The sequence below is a fragment of the Anopheles coluzzii genome, chromosome 2, assembly GCF_943734685.1.
Source record: "Anopheles coluzzii chromosome 2, AcolN3, whole genome shotgun sequence".
NCBI classification, from domain to species: Eukaryota; Metazoa; Arthropoda; class Insecta; order Diptera; family Culicidae; genus Anopheles; species Anopheles coluzzii.
This window is the reverse complement of record NC_064670.1, coordinates 33,974,863-33,993,576: the sequence shown is the minus strand read 5'-3', so window position 1 is coordinate 33,993,576 and position 18,714 is coordinate 33,974,863. Positions and strand designations below refer to the sequence as shown.

At 42.6% G+C, this 18,714-nt stretch overlaps 1 protein-coding gene across 4 annotated transcripts in view; it reads left to right on the top strand.

The window, feature by feature from the left end:
- The first annotated feature begins 3,673 nt into the window (after positions 1-3,673).
- LOC120952887 (uncharacterized protein ZK1073.1) overlaps positions 3,674-18,714 on the top strand; it is a 42,093-nt gene continuing 27,052 nt past the window's right edge. Inside the window, exons 1-2 of one of the 4 annotated variants that reach the window (XM_040372443.2) lie at positions 3,674-3,819; positions 11,014-11,254. In XM_040372443.2, coding sequence (XP_040228377.1) covers positions 11,192-11,254 — 63 coding nt within the window. In that variant the 5' untranslated portion in view covers positions 3,674-3,819; positions 11,014-11,191. Of the gene's footprint in view, positions 3,820-8,903; positions 8,927-11,013; positions 11,255-18,714 lie in introns of those variants that run through there. The other 3 variants (XM_040372446.2, XM_049605160.1, XM_040372444.2) reach the window with 3 other exon arrangements.

Sequence of the window (18,714 nt, the reverse complement as noted above, 5' to 3'; positions counted from 1 at the left end):
AAGTTTCGTGGGCCACATAGCAACAAATTAAACGATTCTACGAAGCAAAACTTTCCAATCACACTCGATCAGCCAATTCAGGTTGGTGAACTAATAATCACCTCCGCTCATTTCCTCGAAATGAACGCATTTTCCAAAACCCTCCCGGCCCGCAGGGTGGATTTATTTCCTTGCAAACCTGTTGCTGTTGGTACCTTGCCAAACAACTTCTTCCAATTATTTCACCTTCCATGCGCCCCATGCCATTTAAACTGCTCGGCAAAAGCCCTTCGGTTTCCGCAGAAAAATTCAGGGTTTTCCGTCCGATCTTTCCCTTTGCCAGTTTTCTCCGCATAAAGAACAAACGAATTCGTTTTCATTTCGTTGAAAAGTTCGCTCGGTTCCGTTCTGCTCCTTCGCTTACCACGCATCTGCATAATTATACACTGTGGTGCATCGTACTCGAGCTGCCCACCAACGACCGATACTTGCGATCGATGTTCTCTGTTCGCCCCAAAATAAACCTTCTCTCCCCTTTTTTTGCCCGAACCTCCTCACACAACCCCGAACACAATGTTTCTTGTTTTTCACCAAACTCTCTTTCTCACACACACACACGTGCATACAGCACGTTCCTTCGGGTGTTTTCCTTCGGGGTGTTGAGATTTTCATATATTTTTGTTTGAGAATGCAGAGGCTTGGCGGTGTGTTTTTGCCCGGGGCCAGCCAAAAGCTACGAGCCGGTACAGGTCTATTCAGTAAACTCTCTCACTCTAATGGAGTGGAATAGGTGATTGGGAGTGGTAGTAAAGGGGATTGCCTTTGCACCATAGAAGCCAGCAGCAGTAGCAGCAGCAGCAGCAGACAAACAAACAACGAAACACAACGAGAGCAAAGTAAGACGTTCCCGGGACCAATGGGATGCTTAATATGTCCCGAGGGGAATTGCCACCACCGGGTCCACCAGCACGTCTCGTTTTCGAGGAGTTGGGCTGAGAGGCGTGTGTGTGGTTCTTGGTGAATAATTCCAGATGGAAGGTTACTTTTTAAGGTACATGGTAAAGCTTTTCTTCTGAAAATGGGCACTATTTAATGAATATGATGGCTTGCTTATGCAACATTTAAGAACAAAATTATGAACGACTTGAACGAAAATTTAAAGAGAGCAATTTAAAGCAAAAATTTAAAAATGGAAATGATAGAAGTAAACCCAGAAAAAAAAAGATTTTTCGTCAATAAGATTACAATAAATTGAAACAAATCAAGACATTTCAAACAATCTACAATTTTGTGTAAAAATATAGGAAAGAATGGATAGAGCAAAAGAAGTTGACCCAAGCAATAAAGTCAACAACAAAGCAAAAATACGAGGAAAACAAACTAAACTCGCTCACACACAACCAAAAAATGATTCTAAAAATGTCACACCGATCTTAATGACCATCCCAGCGTCCAACCCGCTTCCCAATGTTGGTTCCCCCAGCCGTTATGCGTTTCGTAAAATTCGGTCACCGTGAGCAGTCACCGAAGGCAGCAAAACGGTTCACAAATTCAGCAGGAACGTGCACGGTGCACGGTGACGATTCGTAGCACGGTGCAAGCATATTTAGACCGGGGGACATTCGCGGGGGTGGTCGAGGTGTATTTTTACTTGACGAATGCACCAGCGGGTTCTTACTTTATGACTTCAGCACGCTTTATCCACCGGCGTGAACAGGGAGTCGTCGCCGCGTTCGGTGGGAATTTAAGAAATCGTTAAGAGGAACGAACCTTGTATAAACCCCCTGCTGATGACATTTGTCGTTTGTAAGGTTTTTTGTTGGAACCACCAACCCCCTCCCCCCTTCCACTTATGTATATGGTGAGGCTTATGTATATGCAGGGGTTGGCAAAGTATTTAAGAAAAGGGTCAGTTTGAAGGAGCTGAAGAGGTTGCTTCTTAGATTCTTTGTCATAGTTTTTCCTATACTTCTAGCTTTGTTAAGCGAAAAAATCTTTAAATAAAGGAAAACATCATTTTAATAAAAATAACGTATACAATTTTAGCAACAATTCCAACAGTTTACTTTAGCAGGTAAAATTAAATTAAAATACAACATTAAGCTTTTAATTTAACCTTGAATAATCAGAGATAATGTGATTCAGATCAGAGACCAGTAGATCAGGAGAAGTCGAACATTAGGCTGCATATTTCTATGTTACTTTTCGTCAATTCAAGATTATTATAATAATCCTTGGATAGTGCTTGGAATTGATTCGCAAAGAAGCGTGCATTTTAGTCAAAATTCACGATACACAAGTTCACAAGTTGTTTTATATTTTACGTCTTATTAGAAAGATGGTTTGCTTGAAACTCCTTATGTTTATTAAAAATTCATAATTTAAAAATATTCTTGTATTTCTTTAATTGCTGAACACAATTAAAAGGAAGGGTTGAGAGAAAAACTTGAGCGATCGAGCCCTGGTCCAATGAATATTATTGTAGAATATTTTTTAATTATAAATTTTTACTAAACATTAAGAATTTAAAAAAAATCATCAAGTCTATCAGACAAAAAAAAACATAAAACAAAAAAATAAATGCAGAATTTTATTGAAAGAGCCATTTGATTTAAGGAAATATTTTAGAAATCGGTTTTTAAAAAATCGCATAAAATGCGTACTTTATAGGTAAACTACTATAAACTTAAAAAAAAGCTATAAATTACTATAAAAAAATCAAATGTCTAATTGCCACAACTGAACACTATTTTGTCCAGTGGATGAAGAAGATGTGCATTAAAAAACCTCCTGAGCCTCTTGCCGACCCCTGACAAAGATGAATAAAAGTTAAACCGCAAGAAACGGAAACATGCTGCAAAGGTTATCTATAAAACTACATTATGTTGTTTAAAATATTTATAATTCTTCATTCAATAGTTTTACTAAAAACCCAACACAAGAACTTAAATAGTAATCTACAGCTGTAAAAAATGCACAAACACTACAAAATCTCCTTCCTTTAAGAAGTTTTGAAAAGAACACTCCCACACAATTTTAAGAAATTTTCCACCCCTCCAAAATGACAGACGAACTGATACTGGCAATTAGGTTGGAACAGAAAAAACGCACTCACACACACTCCCCACCCCAAAAACCAGCAACAGCTGGCGTAACAGTGTGTGTTCGAGTCGATTGTGTTAAAAGATGCACCCAGTTGGGGGGAGGGAGGGGGGTAAAGGGACGCCCTTCTTTCGCCCCTCCACCCTCAGTGTGCGGAGAAGAAGCGGCACATGTGGCGGGGAAAAAGTGGTAATTATTTTCCTTTGGTCACAACCACCACCGTCCCTGCCGCCCACGATCTTGATCCGAAAAAAAGCTAGGGACAGACGATCGTGTTTTGAGCGTGCATGTGTGTGTGTTTGTGTGTGCCTCCTTTAGCATGTGTGTACGTGTTAGAGAAGGCGTTAGAATCAAGATCGCCGGTTTCCTTCGTGACACGTACGTACCGCAGAGAGAGGGAAAAAGCGCACCCTTCCCATCCACCACCACCAACCAACGAACCTGCACCATACGGTGGTCGAGCGCGGAGGGATCGCAAGGGGTAAAGCCGTACTACAGCATACTACCAAACCGCGCTGCAGCCGTTGCCGCTGCTCGGTGCTCGGGCTCGGTGTGTTTTGTGCCGCTGCGTCGATTCGAGGGCGGTCAGTTTGATTTGTGTAATCTGATCGGACGGATTCTCAGAGATTCAGAGCGAGCGTTGCGTGAGGAAAAGCTGGGCTCTTAGCAAAGCGGCAAACCGAACAAGACAAGGAACAGTTTCCCGTGTGCGTTGGCGGCGTTTGGAGTGTTTCTTCGGTAACTGCATTTACGGGGGGAGAGGTGTACCTTTTGTTGTGGCACAGTTTTGCTTCTTTACCGACTTTGGAACAGTGTGACAGTGTGAAGGCAAAGGGTTTGTTGCTGGCCAGTGATTTTGTACAGTGTAGAGTGAAAATGTTGCATAAAATTGTCCCAGCAACAGCACGATTGGATTTGACAGTGGTCGCCAAATTCGATCGTCGGCCCAGCATGATCGTCTTCGATTGACTTTGAACTTCACCTTTGCAGCGCCTATGTGCAACCGTTCGTCCTCAGGATACTCTGCACACGCATGTGTGTGTGTGCGATCTGTACGGAAAAGACAAAAAGACCGATATTGAATGGTTAATTTTAACGCACGTTTCTCCTCCCAATTGCTCGTCGGGTCGGGCCGAGAGTGTAATCAACCTTTAATGTTCTCGGACCTGTGCATGGTTTAAACATTCCCACCCACCCCTTTCTTTCCCTTTCTGGCCCCTTGTGCTTGTTTTAAAATCAACCTCAACCCATCCACATTGACACGCCCCCCCCCCCCCCCTCCCTCCCTCAATATACCACCCAGGGGACCGATTAAACTGGGTGTGCATCTCGTGTCGAAGCATTAAAACAATTCGTGCGCACGGTCGCTGGGTGTGAAGTCGTAAGTGAGTGAATGAGCGGGACACCCACCCTCTCCCACTTCCCTCTCGTCTTCACACCTCGGTACCGCGATCGATTCGAATAACGAAATTCAATCAAATTGGTCAAACGCTATTAGCGAGCCGAAGGCCAGGTCAATATGGCAGTGCTGCTGCGGCCAGCCATTCCTCTCATTCCAGCAATCGTGTGTGTGCGAGTGTGTGTGCGTTGTTTGTTTGTGACTATTATATCGAACGATCCCATCCCATTGGCACGTGTCGGATGTCGGATCGGGTGGTTGGTAGATGCATCAGCAGTAAGAACAACTGAACAGATTCTGCATTCACGGCACGTCTGCAATAGCTCGATAAGCGTTTGTTTGGCGGTAAAGGGCAAGAGGAATATAATGGACGATGTGTTTTGCTATCGATACGATTGGCAAAACTCACAGTTTGCTCATACTGCAGAAAGAAAATACAAATTAGTGATGGAAAGGGGATGAAATTTGTATCACATCATTGGTGCGATGTTACCAGTTGGCATTAGTAGACCATTCCATTCATCCTGCTCTAGGCATTATTGGGCTTTGTTGAAGTAGCAATCAATAGGATATCTTGAGATCAGCTTGAAAAATAAGTTCGTTGTAGTTAATTTTGACCATAAAATTAGGCATTGTTGTACAAAAAGCTCCAATAATTGTCAACAATTCTTGTCTGTAAAGCACCAATACATGCTTTTTGTGTCAATATTCGTGCTTTAAATGTTTGAATTGATTTTCTCAAAATGATTTACATCAAACAATTTGAGTTTGAATTTGAAAAGTAGTAATAATATTACAGGGTTTCGAATCATGTAACGGAATAGTTCATTCACTCATGGGAATGTTGCAAATCGGTACGGGAATGTTGCAAGCAAGCTGTGGAAGTTTGCAATCTTATAGGGGAATGTTGCAATTGACTAGGGGAATTTTGCAAGCATATGGAGCTATGGAGCTATCATCAGACTGTGGGTGCCGCTGTAAATACCCCAGAAATAATTTCGTTAATTTGACTACTTTATCATGTTTAATTGTGGCTCTGCAGCAGGATTTATTTAGTTTATCATGTGTACAGCTGAATGCCACACGAAAACAACTCCAAATGATGTTTTAGTTTTTAGAAAACATCATCGGTATCAATTCGAATCTTTTTACACCAGCATCAACAATCTGATGACAGCTCCACAGTATGCTTGCAAAACTCCCCTAGTCGATTGCAACGCTCCCCTATATGATAGCAAACTTACACAGCTTGCTTGCAACATTCCCCTACCGATTTGCAACATTACCCTAAGTGAATGAACTATTCGGTTATATGATTCTCAACCCTGTAATTCAATGAAAGCTTTTAAAACCTTTTAAAACCTCTTTCAAGTTGACCAACATTTTTTATGATTTGGGTACCTTTAAGAGATCCAAAATGCACTATAAACTTTATTCAATATGTTTATAACATAACATATAGATGGTTCAAACTCAACACAATCTTGAATGATGAATTTATAATCTTTACTGCTTGATATAAAAATTGTAGCAAAAAAACAAAAAACAAAAAACAAACAAAAAAAGTACCATTAAAAATGAACTACACTGTAATAAATTAGTGCCTTAAGTGACAAAAATTTTAACACACTGTCATAAAGAAAACGGAAACCTTTAGCGGGAACGACTCTATCTTAAACGGTTTTAAATCGCTTTATTCTAACCCAAATTAAAACATAATTGCATAAGCTCAGGCGCTCAAGCAGGGTAATTATTTGGGGCACTTCGAACGCATGTCATAAGGTTCGCTGCCGAGTTCCGATAACGATAACGCGCACCAGATTGGCCGGTGTGTACAATACCCCAGATTACCCATTAATTGCCGGACTATATTAAAGCCACCCCCCCACTCTGGAGTTAACCTTCAATGGGGCCGATTTGTTTGTTTGGTTTGGGGTGGTTTAAAAATAGTTCACGCTACCGAACCCTGCACGACGCCGCGCTTTACTTCGGCGACCTTGTATCAACCGAGACAACAAAGCTTCCGGTCCCACCGGTACCACCTTTTCGGGCAAATAGATCAAAACAGCCCCCTCAACACCCTTCCCCCGTGAACGTGTGTGCGTGCGGTACCAGAAATTGACCTCGTGCGCGTTGTAAACATTCGCAGCAAACGAAACGTTGTAAATGGAAATTATTGCGTACGCTATTTAAGACGAACGCATGGCGCAATATACTGTCTGTTTGCGTGTATGTGTCTGACTGTGTAACGATATATCACGCATTGCTGCTTACTACAGCTGAAGCGAAATATTAGAGACACATGAAACTGTTTGCTCTCTTTCGTCGAATTCCGTTAAGGCCACACTTGTCGCAACAAAGATTATCGATTCATTGACATTGTGGACGTGTGTGTGTGTGAGAGTGATTGTGTTTCAAAATTGATACAAAATCATAAAGTCAAATGAACACGCTTCGGGCGGCTTACGATCGACCCTACCAACGGTTGTTCATGTGTATGCGTGTGCGTTCGTAGTGCTTCTGTTTGTTTACAAACGTTGCCATGTTGTTTGCCGTTGGCCGATGGAAGCCCCTCCGGTTACTTACTCCCGGTTCCGGATAATGCTCCGATCAATGCATTCCACCCTGGGTGTACGTGCCTGGGAGCATAAAAAAAGCAACAACAACGTACCGATGGGCTTATCGAACGGTTTCTTCCAGAACAGGTTCGCTCTGGTAGTGAAGGAAATGTATGAGCAAAAGTCACTTCAAAATCTTCATCTTTAACAGGTTCTTCCGCAACACGCAGTGGATGCTCACCACACTCGCTCGACACGCGTACGCTTGCCCGGTCCGACCCGACGGGTGGGGAGAGGGGGCTAGAATTATCGTTCCCGATAAACAAACGCGGGCAATAAATAGTAATTAAAATTAATTTACTTGTTTTCGGATGGCTGCAGTGGCGGCGGCGGCGACGGCATAATGCCCGCCTCACCGTGGCGTTGCGCTAGTTTAAAGGGGTTGAGCGTAACTAGCTCACACAAGATCTCTCTCTCTCTCTCTTACTCCCTCACCTTCTCTCTATCTGTCTATTTGACACCCCCCTCGGATCGCGGGGTACGTGCCAAAGGCAAACGAGGAGAATGGAGAATGGGTCGGTTTTGTATAATTCAGCAACACGATGCACGCGAACACACACAGTGGGGCGAACAGGCGAGCAGCATGCGTCCGCTCAATGTCCCCAAGATGCGTCATGTTTCGTCGTGGCTTCCCACCGCTCCTTCGAACGGCGCACTGTGTCTTGTCCTGTGGAATGTGAACTATCAACACGACCACCACCCGCACCCGGTGGTACACAGCTTCGCACTGGATACACTAGCCGGCTGGCTGGCTGGCTGGCTGGCTGGTTGGCTCGATTTAATTAAAAGTTATCGTTCTCATGTTCCGTCGCGGTACCGTGCTATGTGTGCCGTGTTGTTGGTACAAACCATCGGTACCGGCTGTCCGGCGTGCCATATTGCTGCTGGTAGCCCATCGCCCAACGGCAATGCCATCGTGGAACGGGCAACACGAAGTTGTCGCCTCATGCTCCCCCCCACGCCCCTCCGGGGGCTGATGGGAATATAATTGCCTACTGACCACTTTACGACCGTTCCGGGACTTGGAGCGTGAGATGGGTGGGGTGAGTCTTTTTTTCTTATTTCTTTTTTTCTTGCTACCGTTGCCGTTTTCGTGGACGTTTTGCTTCCGATAACGATCAAGCTGCTGGAGCTTATGGGACACTTTTTTTTTCTTTCCGCATGTCAAAGGTGTGCCCAGGGAGGACGAACGATTGGAACAAGGCGTGAAATATAACACTTTGTTGTACCGTGGCACACACTCGTGTGTCGGGCCAATGCAGCGACATTGTCGGGGGGCAAAATCTTTCACCGTACGACCGGAAGCACTTAAGAAGACAAATTAATGATTTTCCAGCCAATAGTTTCACACCGCTCCATCGCGTCGAACCGGTTTTGCAGTCGGTTCTAAAACCCCAAACGCTTTAGCTTTATCTTGCCAACGTCTTGTCTTGGGCGCTGTCAAACGTCTTCCAATCTGTGTCCGCGCGTTTACAAATTGTTGTTGCTTATCAAACCGCGTTGTCGAACTACGCCGGCTGCCTAACAAACAGCTGTTGGGGGCCCCTTGTGCGCACCAACGCTCACTAACGTCTTCGAACGGCCGACACGCTCAACATGCTTATCACAGTGGCTGGTGGGGTGGGGTGGCACAAAGTAAAGTGAAAAAAAAAACAAAAAAAAACGATTCCACCAACAACATACAGCAACAACCGGCTTTGGTGATAATGGTACCAGCGGCTCGTACCCTCGTACAGTCGGTGTGCATTTGGCAGTGGACGGGATTTTCAGTCGATTCTGTTCACGTGTGGCGTTCGCATTCGATGTACGATGATGGTGGTAATTATTGGTGAGATTGTTGACACTTTCGGTTGGGTGGTTGGTGGCTTTTCTTTAAGACGAGGTGTTGCGGGTGTGGATTAATGCGAGCGTAATCGCTGATTGTGGTAGTGCTGATAAGGGATGGTTTATTTAACAAAAAAAGAAAAGAAGATTTAAGCGATACGAAAGGTTGAATGTGTTTGAGTGCGGATTAAGGAGAGGAAGTGGCGTTGTTAAACATAAATAAATAGTTAAAAATCTATTTTTTCTCAATAACTGAGTTTTTGTCGCTATATAAAGGAAGACTTATTTATGCATTACGCAATTAAGCTAATTCACCGCTTGTCACCGTTTTGTTTTGATAATGCCAGATTGAAATTGCTAGTCATACATCAATCTAAACTTCCAATAGCAACAAATCATTTCTTACAGACGATAAGCATCATCATAGCCCTGTTTAGACATAAGTCTATGCTTAACATATAATAATTTCGGTGTGTAGATGTTATGCTCGAATGAATTTTTTTATAACAATTCAACTATAGTCTTTCAACTTGTAATAAAATTAATATGAGGAATACAGTAGAATCGTCCCATCCAAATATTTTTCTTCAAGTCTAGTAATGTAAGTGCATCAGCAAATGAAAAGTTATCAATTTATTTGTATCTTGTATTTCAAATTCATATGAGGAAGTTTATCGCGTAGCAAATGCTAGACAAACGGATCGGAACTCGGTAGAGCATTTGAAATCAACCAGACGATGCTCTTAAACCCTATTTATAGCAACATTTCATGAGAAATACACATCCATCTAATGGGTTCCAGAAGACAGGTGCAACAAAATTCTAGTTTAAACGTTAGCTCCAGGAATCAGAAAATTATTAACAGCAGTGCTCGGCAAACTTTCTGCATGAAAAAAGGTCAATTTTCATAGAAATGTAGACATTGAATTTTAGGAAAAGCTCCAGAGCAAAATACAGAGTGATGAGATAGAGAGAGAAAGAGAGAGAGAGGGAGAGAGAGAGAGAGATAGAGAGAGAGAGAGAGAGAGAGAGAGAGAGAGAAAGAAAGAGAGACTAGGTCACCTTGATTTGACATTCATTTTTTATTTTATTTTAATTATATTTTTTTATCCGTTTATCCGTGCTGTTGAGAAATGACAGTTCAACACAAAGGTGACATTGCGTTCTAAGGAGGATATTTGAAAAATCAGTTTTCATATCACATACCAATTAGCATACCAAAAACCAATATGATTAATACAAATAATGTAATACTCAATGTCTTAAATTTTTGAGTCCATTTTCACGAAATATGATTGCTGTCCTACTTACTTTGGAAACATAAATCTGCTAATAACCTAACCTGAAGTGTGTGATATTCCCATTATAACCAACATTTTTAACATTTTTTATTTGCGTTAGATACCTGTCCAATATCTCCAAGTTCGGAATATGAACCCTCCCCCTCCTCCCATTTACTCAAGTTCAGAATAGTTTATATGTAGATTTTCCTGGAATCGTTTCATGTACCTTTGATCGCTTCGTTTAACATCCATAGGCGCAATTATGGAGAGTTCAAAATAACCCTAATACAGCTTATAACCCACTGGTATTTCCGAGCAAAAAAGTATTTTATTTCAACCTTGCTTTACAAAACTATACCACTGATACAGTTTTTGGTAGCTGTTTCTTGCAAGTTAGGCAAACAACTTTAATTATTTGATAATATCCTACTGTTTACTTATACAAAATAAAAATAAAACTAGAGTAAAAAGAAAGTATCACGACAGTGATCGCGTCTGCGATTGCGTTACGCTCCGTGATCTATGACACAAATTATCATCATTCATTGTTTCGGATACTCATACGCAAATCAGCAAGAGTGACGAAAGAACTCTTTTCCGCCCGGCCCGATATCCCTTTGAATGATTAATTATGTTCAATCGATTGTAGAAGCAGAAAACATCCCGGAGGCAGTGCCTTTCAGTGTCACTACAAATATAAGATTGATGCAAAAAAGGTGTTCACCGAACGAGCATTTCTTCTCAGTGTACTGAGCACACCTGAACCTTCGTCAGCCTTTTGACAGCATGCTTTCCTTTCTACCTACAGGACCAACAGCAGCTTAAAGTGATTTAGCGTAAAATAAAGCAAACGTTCCTACGTGTTTAAAGTTCTAGCCTGTTTAGTGCAGTGTTTGTTTGTGTGTGTTCTAGTGTGTGTGTGTAAGTGCCCGTGTTGGTGTATCCATTTCCATTTCGACCTAGCGTAACAAGCAACCGAGGGCAAGATGAGCAGTGCCCAGGATCGCCGAGCTTCGTTTGCCCGTCGTGCCGAAAGTTTAATGGAGAAGGTAAGTGCAACGGGTGGGGTTTTTTTCTGCTCTTGGATTATTGCAAACTTTATTAACGCTTCCCACCGCTCCTGACTTCATTATTCGAGCGATGAAGATGAAAGGTGTGTAAATTTTAAAATAATTGCCAACTTTTGCATTCCACGCTAATGTTAGCGTCAGTTCGGGTAATAACTTGTTCGCGCGGTGGAATGCATAAACTTGCCGTCGACATTGAGCTGCTTGAGTTACTTGCTTTGGGGGAATCAAATTTCTCACCCAGCTAAACACCCTTGCCATAAGAAGGGAATGTTGGCGAATTGGCCACTTAGCACTAGCAAAACGTTATATTTACGAGACAACCTTTCAAACAGTACCACTCCGTGAGGAGGAAGATTCTACGATTGGGGAACGATTTATGCGCTTTTTTTGGTGCTACATTCGTTGTGGGGAGATTTGGGCGAAAATAGGGGAACTGTGCTAAGGTGGTCGGCTTGTTCAATAGTCTGGTTGATTGATGGAGATGCTGTGTGGCAACGTGGCACACATTTCCCGATAGAGAGAGAAAGTATGGTTGGATTTTTGACTTTCCGCAAGGCACTAGTATTGCCTTTGTAACACATTTGGGTGAATGTAAGAAAATGTGACTCTATTTCCTATACGATGTAAGAGTTCTCTTTAAAAATTCTCCAGTTTATACTACAGCAGATAATCTTGTTTTTAAATGCCCTCGAAAAAATCGGTACTCAGCTATGTACACTGTTTTTTGTGAGAAGGATTTTGCTGGAAAATTACTCCGCAAAGCTGGTGCAAAGCATGATTATCATTATGCTAATTGGATTGAGCATTGCCAACGCTTTCGGTACGACGCCGTTGCTTAGCGGTGGAGCTAAGTTTTCCTCTAGCGGGAAAGCTTTAATGTTGTACCGAGCGATTAAGCTCCACATCGTTAAGTGATCAAGGTTGTTAGGATTTGTTGCACGAGATGACAGGCTGGAGGGATCTTCACAGGAAGATAAATGTTTAGAATAGCTGAAATAGAATGTAGTGCTGCTGGAAAAGTTGTTAAATTTCAGATCTCTCCATAATCAAGGTGCGACGAGCATGAAATACACATTGAATTATACGGCAGATAACTTGAAATATGGCAGATAAGAAACCGTATCGACGAAATCATCCTCTTAACATCCAGATTAAATCCAACACAGCATTTCTCAGGGTTGAAATTAAAAAAAAATGCAGCAATTCGTAGAATTGTAGCAAAAAGCAAACGCTCTCTATGTGTATGAAAAATTAAAAAAAATATGCATGATTGTCATGAGAAGTAGATAATATGTTTAAAAAAGATACTGAATTGTTGTGGTTATATTTCCCCCCTGATATGTTAGGTTCTTTAAAGGTGCACAATTCTTTCTTTTTCAGTATAAGTTAAAACATACATAATCAACAAATCATAATGATGACGTTTTGATCCTCCACAGCTAGAACGTGACTGAATGAAACTTGCTATACTGAGAAACTGATATCGTCGAGACGAAATAATTATAATTACCAAAGAAAAATTACTATCATTCTACGGTGCTAGATTGTGCTTTTGGTACCGATGCGTACCGTCTCATGACCGATTTGCTTGGATAATGGTTCCTATTTCCAACCATTCACAACCACCAACGAAGTGTCTCGCTAGAGCCTGAGAGTAGAAGGATATCTGTTTTATTACGAACATAACCCATTTCCCTCCATAAACCCACCCAACGATAATGGTAAGCGGTGGCTCTGGCCCGCAGCCACTGCTTTGTGTTTATTTATTCCGGTCTTAGCATGATAGTGGGTGAAATTTTAGACATCCCAAGGTGCCCGAAGGCTGCCCAAAAACTCATCCACCGTCACGTCGGGTGCCCATGCGTAACTGTGCCTGTTCCGCAGGATACGCGCATAGGTGTTTGGGCACCTCGAAACCCCCCCGTGAGGTATTTATCATTGTCAGCCGCGTGAGGGACGGTGTGTGTGTCTGTGTGTGACCCAGGTCGTTTGTTGTCCTTGCATAAGCGTGCGACCGAACAGGTGTCGGCGAAAGGGAATGAGTAATAGCCACCGGCAACGGTACGAAAGCATGGTGTTTTTTTTATTATTATTTCGGGGTTTTTGTGTGTCTGTTTGCGTTCGCATGCGTGTGTCTGGGTGCCCGTAAATGACGCGAGAAAATTAGAAATCCGCGTAAGATGATTGCTCGTCTCTTTTCAGTTTTGCACACAACACTAAGATGATTGCAATTATTAGCGCTGTTGAAGACATAAGCGATTTGGGGCAGGTTTGATTGAGACTGTAATGACCCTCTGCTACAACTTTGTTGTTGTGTATTTAATTGTAAGGGAATATTCATTAGGTAACGATTTTTAGTTTCCATTTTCGAGAAATTTTATATTTTAATTTTTAGATGAATGGCTACAAAAATGCAAAAATCTAAAAAGAAAATCAAAACATAAAATTTAGTCTTCTTTTTGATTTTGTCAATTATGCGTCACCTTAGGTAAAGCAGAATAAAAATCCTCAAAAATAGGAAATAGTTGCGTGGGAGTAGCTATGTGTTGTCGATCATCCAACAAGCGATTTTGTAAATTTACGAAAAAGCGTTGTGCAGAGAAAAGCTTTTTTTCCTGTAATCTTTTTTATCAATATTGATAATTGTGTCCCATTCTTTCGTCTGTTGTTGGCCTGAGTCTTTTGTTGTTCGTCTTAAGTGAATAAAATAATTGGAGGGAATATATAGAGATGATGCATGATGAGATTAAAAACAAAAGTTTCGGTGTACAGTCCCATTTTTATGCGTGAAATAGTCTTTATGAGCTGTTGAAGGTGTTAAATGTTAAAATTATATCCAGATGCAGTAAATAAATCCCATTGTGGAATGTTTTTCTCACCTATATCCGTATCTTTGCCGGCTGTTTATCATTGACTTTAAATTTGCCTTCGTTCTAAATATTCCTTCCCTATCTGTCGCCGGACCGTCTAAAACTGGTACTCCTCCCACGGTCAAGTCAACCGAAACAATCATCAATTGCTACGGGACGTAAAGCCAGGCTGGGTCAGATAAGTGTGACAATTTCGAGCTGCCATCGTAACACGTGCCTCACTAATGAGCCCAAAATCGGTAGCACTCGGCCGCAAAGATAAGTGGACTGTCATAGGTGTGGCGGTGTACCGATAATGTACCGATCGTGACAGATCTACCCCTGCAAAGTTATTGTAAACAGTAAGTGGCGCATCGGCTAGTTAAAGATAAATTTAGACCCTGTTCCATTATCTCTCTTTCTTCCCGTGACGCAATCCCGTGACCGACTGCAGTGCACCGAACCGAACCATTGACGCTGGACGCTTCCATCGATGAGAGAGGGAGGGGTTTAAATTCGCCTTCTGCTCGATCGATTAGATCGGACGGCAATTATCTACTGTTGCGCCATCAGCTAGCCCATTTTGCCAATTGATACAACGGTGATAAATTAACCGTAACTATGGGCTGGAGGGAAAAAAGGGGAGCAGAAATAGAGCGCCTTTTGTCAATAGCGAACGGTTCGTATCGGTTCGGATGGGTGGGTGCAATTGATGAACGCTTGCCAAGCTATTTCCCTTATCGATGCAGCACGTTGCCATGTACCTGCAGTTTCGATAGATGCAAAGAAACGACAACGATCTTTCGCCTGTTCCTTTCGATTGGCTGGGACGATACAAACTAGCAGCGCAGTGAGCAGTTCATCGTTGTTGACAGCGTTGGAAAAGGGACAGAGGAAGAGGGGGGGGGGGGGGGGCAAGTGCGCAGTACGGGACTGACCGTTAATTGAAATGGCAAATGTGAGCAATTGCTCCGGATGCAAACGAGCCCTTTCGTATGGCTGGCCGCACCTAACCTTAATTCATGCATCCACAACACAACGGCACAAACAAAGCTACACACACACGTATGCACACTGTTAGATGTACCCCCCCCCCCCCACCTCAGCCCCATCCCATACCCCTTTTTGAGGAGAGGAGGATCGTGCGAAACGCACAGGACGTGGGGTGTTTGTTTGTGAGATCGTTTATTTTTCGATCTGCTTGCTTGCTGCGGTAAAGTCGTACACTTCATTTCAAAGGCCTTCAAAAGGTCCCACCCACCCCCTCGCTTCTCGCCTTTAAACCCACTGTGCGAGCGAGATATGAAAACATAAACAAGAAGATTATTACAACCTTCCCATGCCCAAGCCGGTGGCGCATTCGTGGCGTAGCGGTACCGCGCGATGGATGATGATTTTTCGCTTCGAATGCAAAACAGCAGAAGTAACCACCAACAGAAAAAAAAATGTGCTGCGCGATATCGTTCGTCCGTTTTGCTGCTGATGGCAATGATGGCGTCGATGGCAATGATGGCCAATGATGATGGCCCGATCGTACCCGTACAGCACACTCAGGCGCTCGCTTGATGGGTTAATTATTTTTAGCGAGATGCGAGATGAATTGGTTCCGCTGCGTATCGTGTTTGCGTGCGGTGCCGAAATGGTAACCGCGCGGGACAGGGCGAGCGACATAGTGGAGAGGGTACGTGGGGGCAGGGCGGTTTGTTTTTCTTCGTTGCGTGGAAGCGGCGGCCAGTGCGGCGGGACGGATGGTTGTACAAGTGGTTGCTGGTTTTCTCTACTTAGCACCTAGCACTCGTCTTGCGGCTCTACAGTGCGGGTAATAAGTGTAAGGAGATTATTAGATTAAATATAGATTACTATGGTGGGTCGTTGGTGGGTCATACATTTGATTATTTAGAAAGCAATTTAGAATATATTAACCAATTTACAAAGTGGACAGGGGCTGTAGTAAAACTACTTGCTAACAGGAGGTTATAAAACAGTTATGATTAATAAATAAAAGTTTGGCATGAATAAGATCTCAACAGAATTCTAACGGAGGTTTTTGATACTAAATGCTACAAAAAAATGTGCAAAATTAGTTTTATTTGTTAAATAAAATGAAATCAAAGTCATCAAATCAATGAAATTCTAACAGCAAAAATTAAACCACAATACTTGTTAGATGAGTTTTTATTCAATGTTTCAAATATTTTGATGATCTAAATGTTTCGATCAAATAACATATATTCATGTTTGAATGAAGTGAATAAAGCTTTGAAAACTGTACTTGAAACCCTTTTTGCTTATTTTCGAATTCCTTGTTGAGAAGTTACGAGCTTAAGAACTGCTTAAAAGAATTAATTTGATAAAATGCTACAAACGAACAATTACATCAATAGCAGCTTTTTTATAAACAATATGAGTAATTTATATTGCATTATGAATATTTAAAATGTTTGGCTCTACTATTACCACAATATGTATGCCAAGCTTATAGTGATAATACTAAATATTCAAATCTGCTTAAAGAGTTTATGCTGGACAAATCAAGCATAAAATATAACAAAACCAAACACAAAAGATGACAATTTAGCATACTTTTATAATAATTAGTTACAAAAAGAACACTGGTTGTTGATACAGAATTATTATTACCTTTCTAAGAAGCCATTTCCCTTTGAGTATGATGTGATCATGTTATTATCATGAAACATTGTTTAGCTTTACTTCTAGTCCGCAGATTTCTAATGAAACACAATACGCCCGGTATATGAGGAATCCCTAGAGGGAATGCTATTTTGGTCTTCATCTGGTGGCAGATAAACGTGCTGGACTTGCTATGAGCCGAGTGGATATAATGAGCCACTTTTGCGGTATCGTTCATTCACAGAAAGGTACAGCCCTCGGCATGATGTGTTCATTCTCGTTGCTCTCATCTCTGTTAAACTCTATCCTCTGCCAACTCATCGTTCAACTCAATACTGCTTCATCTTATTCCAGCTTACATCTCACAGTCATTCAAATCAAACTGCAATAGTACGACTGCCAAGGGTATCGTACTACCGCAAATGCTTAATACAGGGTTTCCCACGATATATTGGTTGGTTCCCATCAATTTTTGGTGGATTCCCATATTTTTTTGGTGCGTTCCCACGATTTTTTGGTCGTTTCCCAGAATTTTTTGGTCTAATTGTATTGATATCCAATCGGAAAATACCAATAAATTATAGGATCGAACCAAAAATCTATGGGATACAACCAAAAAATCGTGGGAACGCACCAAAAAATCATGGGAACTGACCAATAAATCGTGGGAAACCCTGTAAGGCAAAGCTTTCCTCCGTACAACGCACCGGTCAAGAGAGTGGCAGTAGCACAAATTGCCACCAAACAAGCCACACACGGAGTGAAAGTGGTTCACTTGTTTTCACTTGTCCTACACTTTAAGAGGCACAACAGCTCTCACCTACTTTTTTGTTTTTGTTTTTTTTTCGATGACACCAACGCACTCGCCAAGGTGCCAGAGATGATCAGTACGATTCATTCGCAAAGCACACCGAACCACCCAACCAGGCACAAAGCTGTGTAGAGCTTGCTCCCAGCGGCCCTTAAGCAGGCTCGGTCGTTGTATCGCTCGGTCTTACCTTCCTTGCTTCGCTGAGCTTTCCACTGACGTCATGCGGAGGAGGACACTCCTTACAGTATGGTAGCGCTCCCATGCAAAACTATGCTTATGTCTGGTGCCGTAAGGTATGGTGCCTTATTATCCATCTTACCTCGACGCTATGTCATGTATCCCGCTAGTGAGCTAGCCCACTGTTGCGCGGAAAGTGTTCTTCCACGCTGTTCCGACACCGTACCGCCCCGTGGCACATCCGGCCGCTGGGATTGCATGAATTGTTAACGGTGTTTGAAGCATTCCCCTCGCAGGGCAAGCCAAGGTTGACATTACCATCCGCTACCCGGTTAAACCCGGTTGCAGAGGAAAGGGGCCACATTGTTCCAGTGCTGTGCTAGTGTTTGGGGTGCGGGACGCCTGTGGGTGTCACCTTAGGAGCTATGTTCATAATTCATGAGATTAGAAATAAGCTCGGCGGCCGGGGTGGTAAGAAAGAGAACCCGACGAAACCGTCACTGTAAGCGAAAGGGTAAAAACACAGACAGAAGGGAAGAGCAAACTTAACTGCTGAGCGAACATGCTACTTACCAGTGTCTTGGTACTTTCACTCACGCATGGACGGTGAAGAAGCTGTACAAGGTGTTTGAATGTGTGCCGGTTCGTAGGGGCTTTCAAGATTGGACACATTCTGCACTTCAAGCTACAGAAAGTCAAAGGGCCAAAGACGGCCCAAGTGTAGCGCTCATGCTCGTGTAAACTCGTCCTTCTTGCTGCTGGCCATCGTTCGATCATCGCCGGTGTGCCAGTAGTTTGTGGGTTTTGTGGGGCTGCAACTGCAAGTCAAGCTCAGACCTGTGGCAGACCGTAAAGTGCATATGGCAGCGATGGTTTAAAATTTCCCTCCGCCCCCGGGTTTCCTCAGATTAGCCTAAACGGGAGCGGGTATGCACCTCGGTGCCGTGTTTGATAATTTGATATCTCTGATC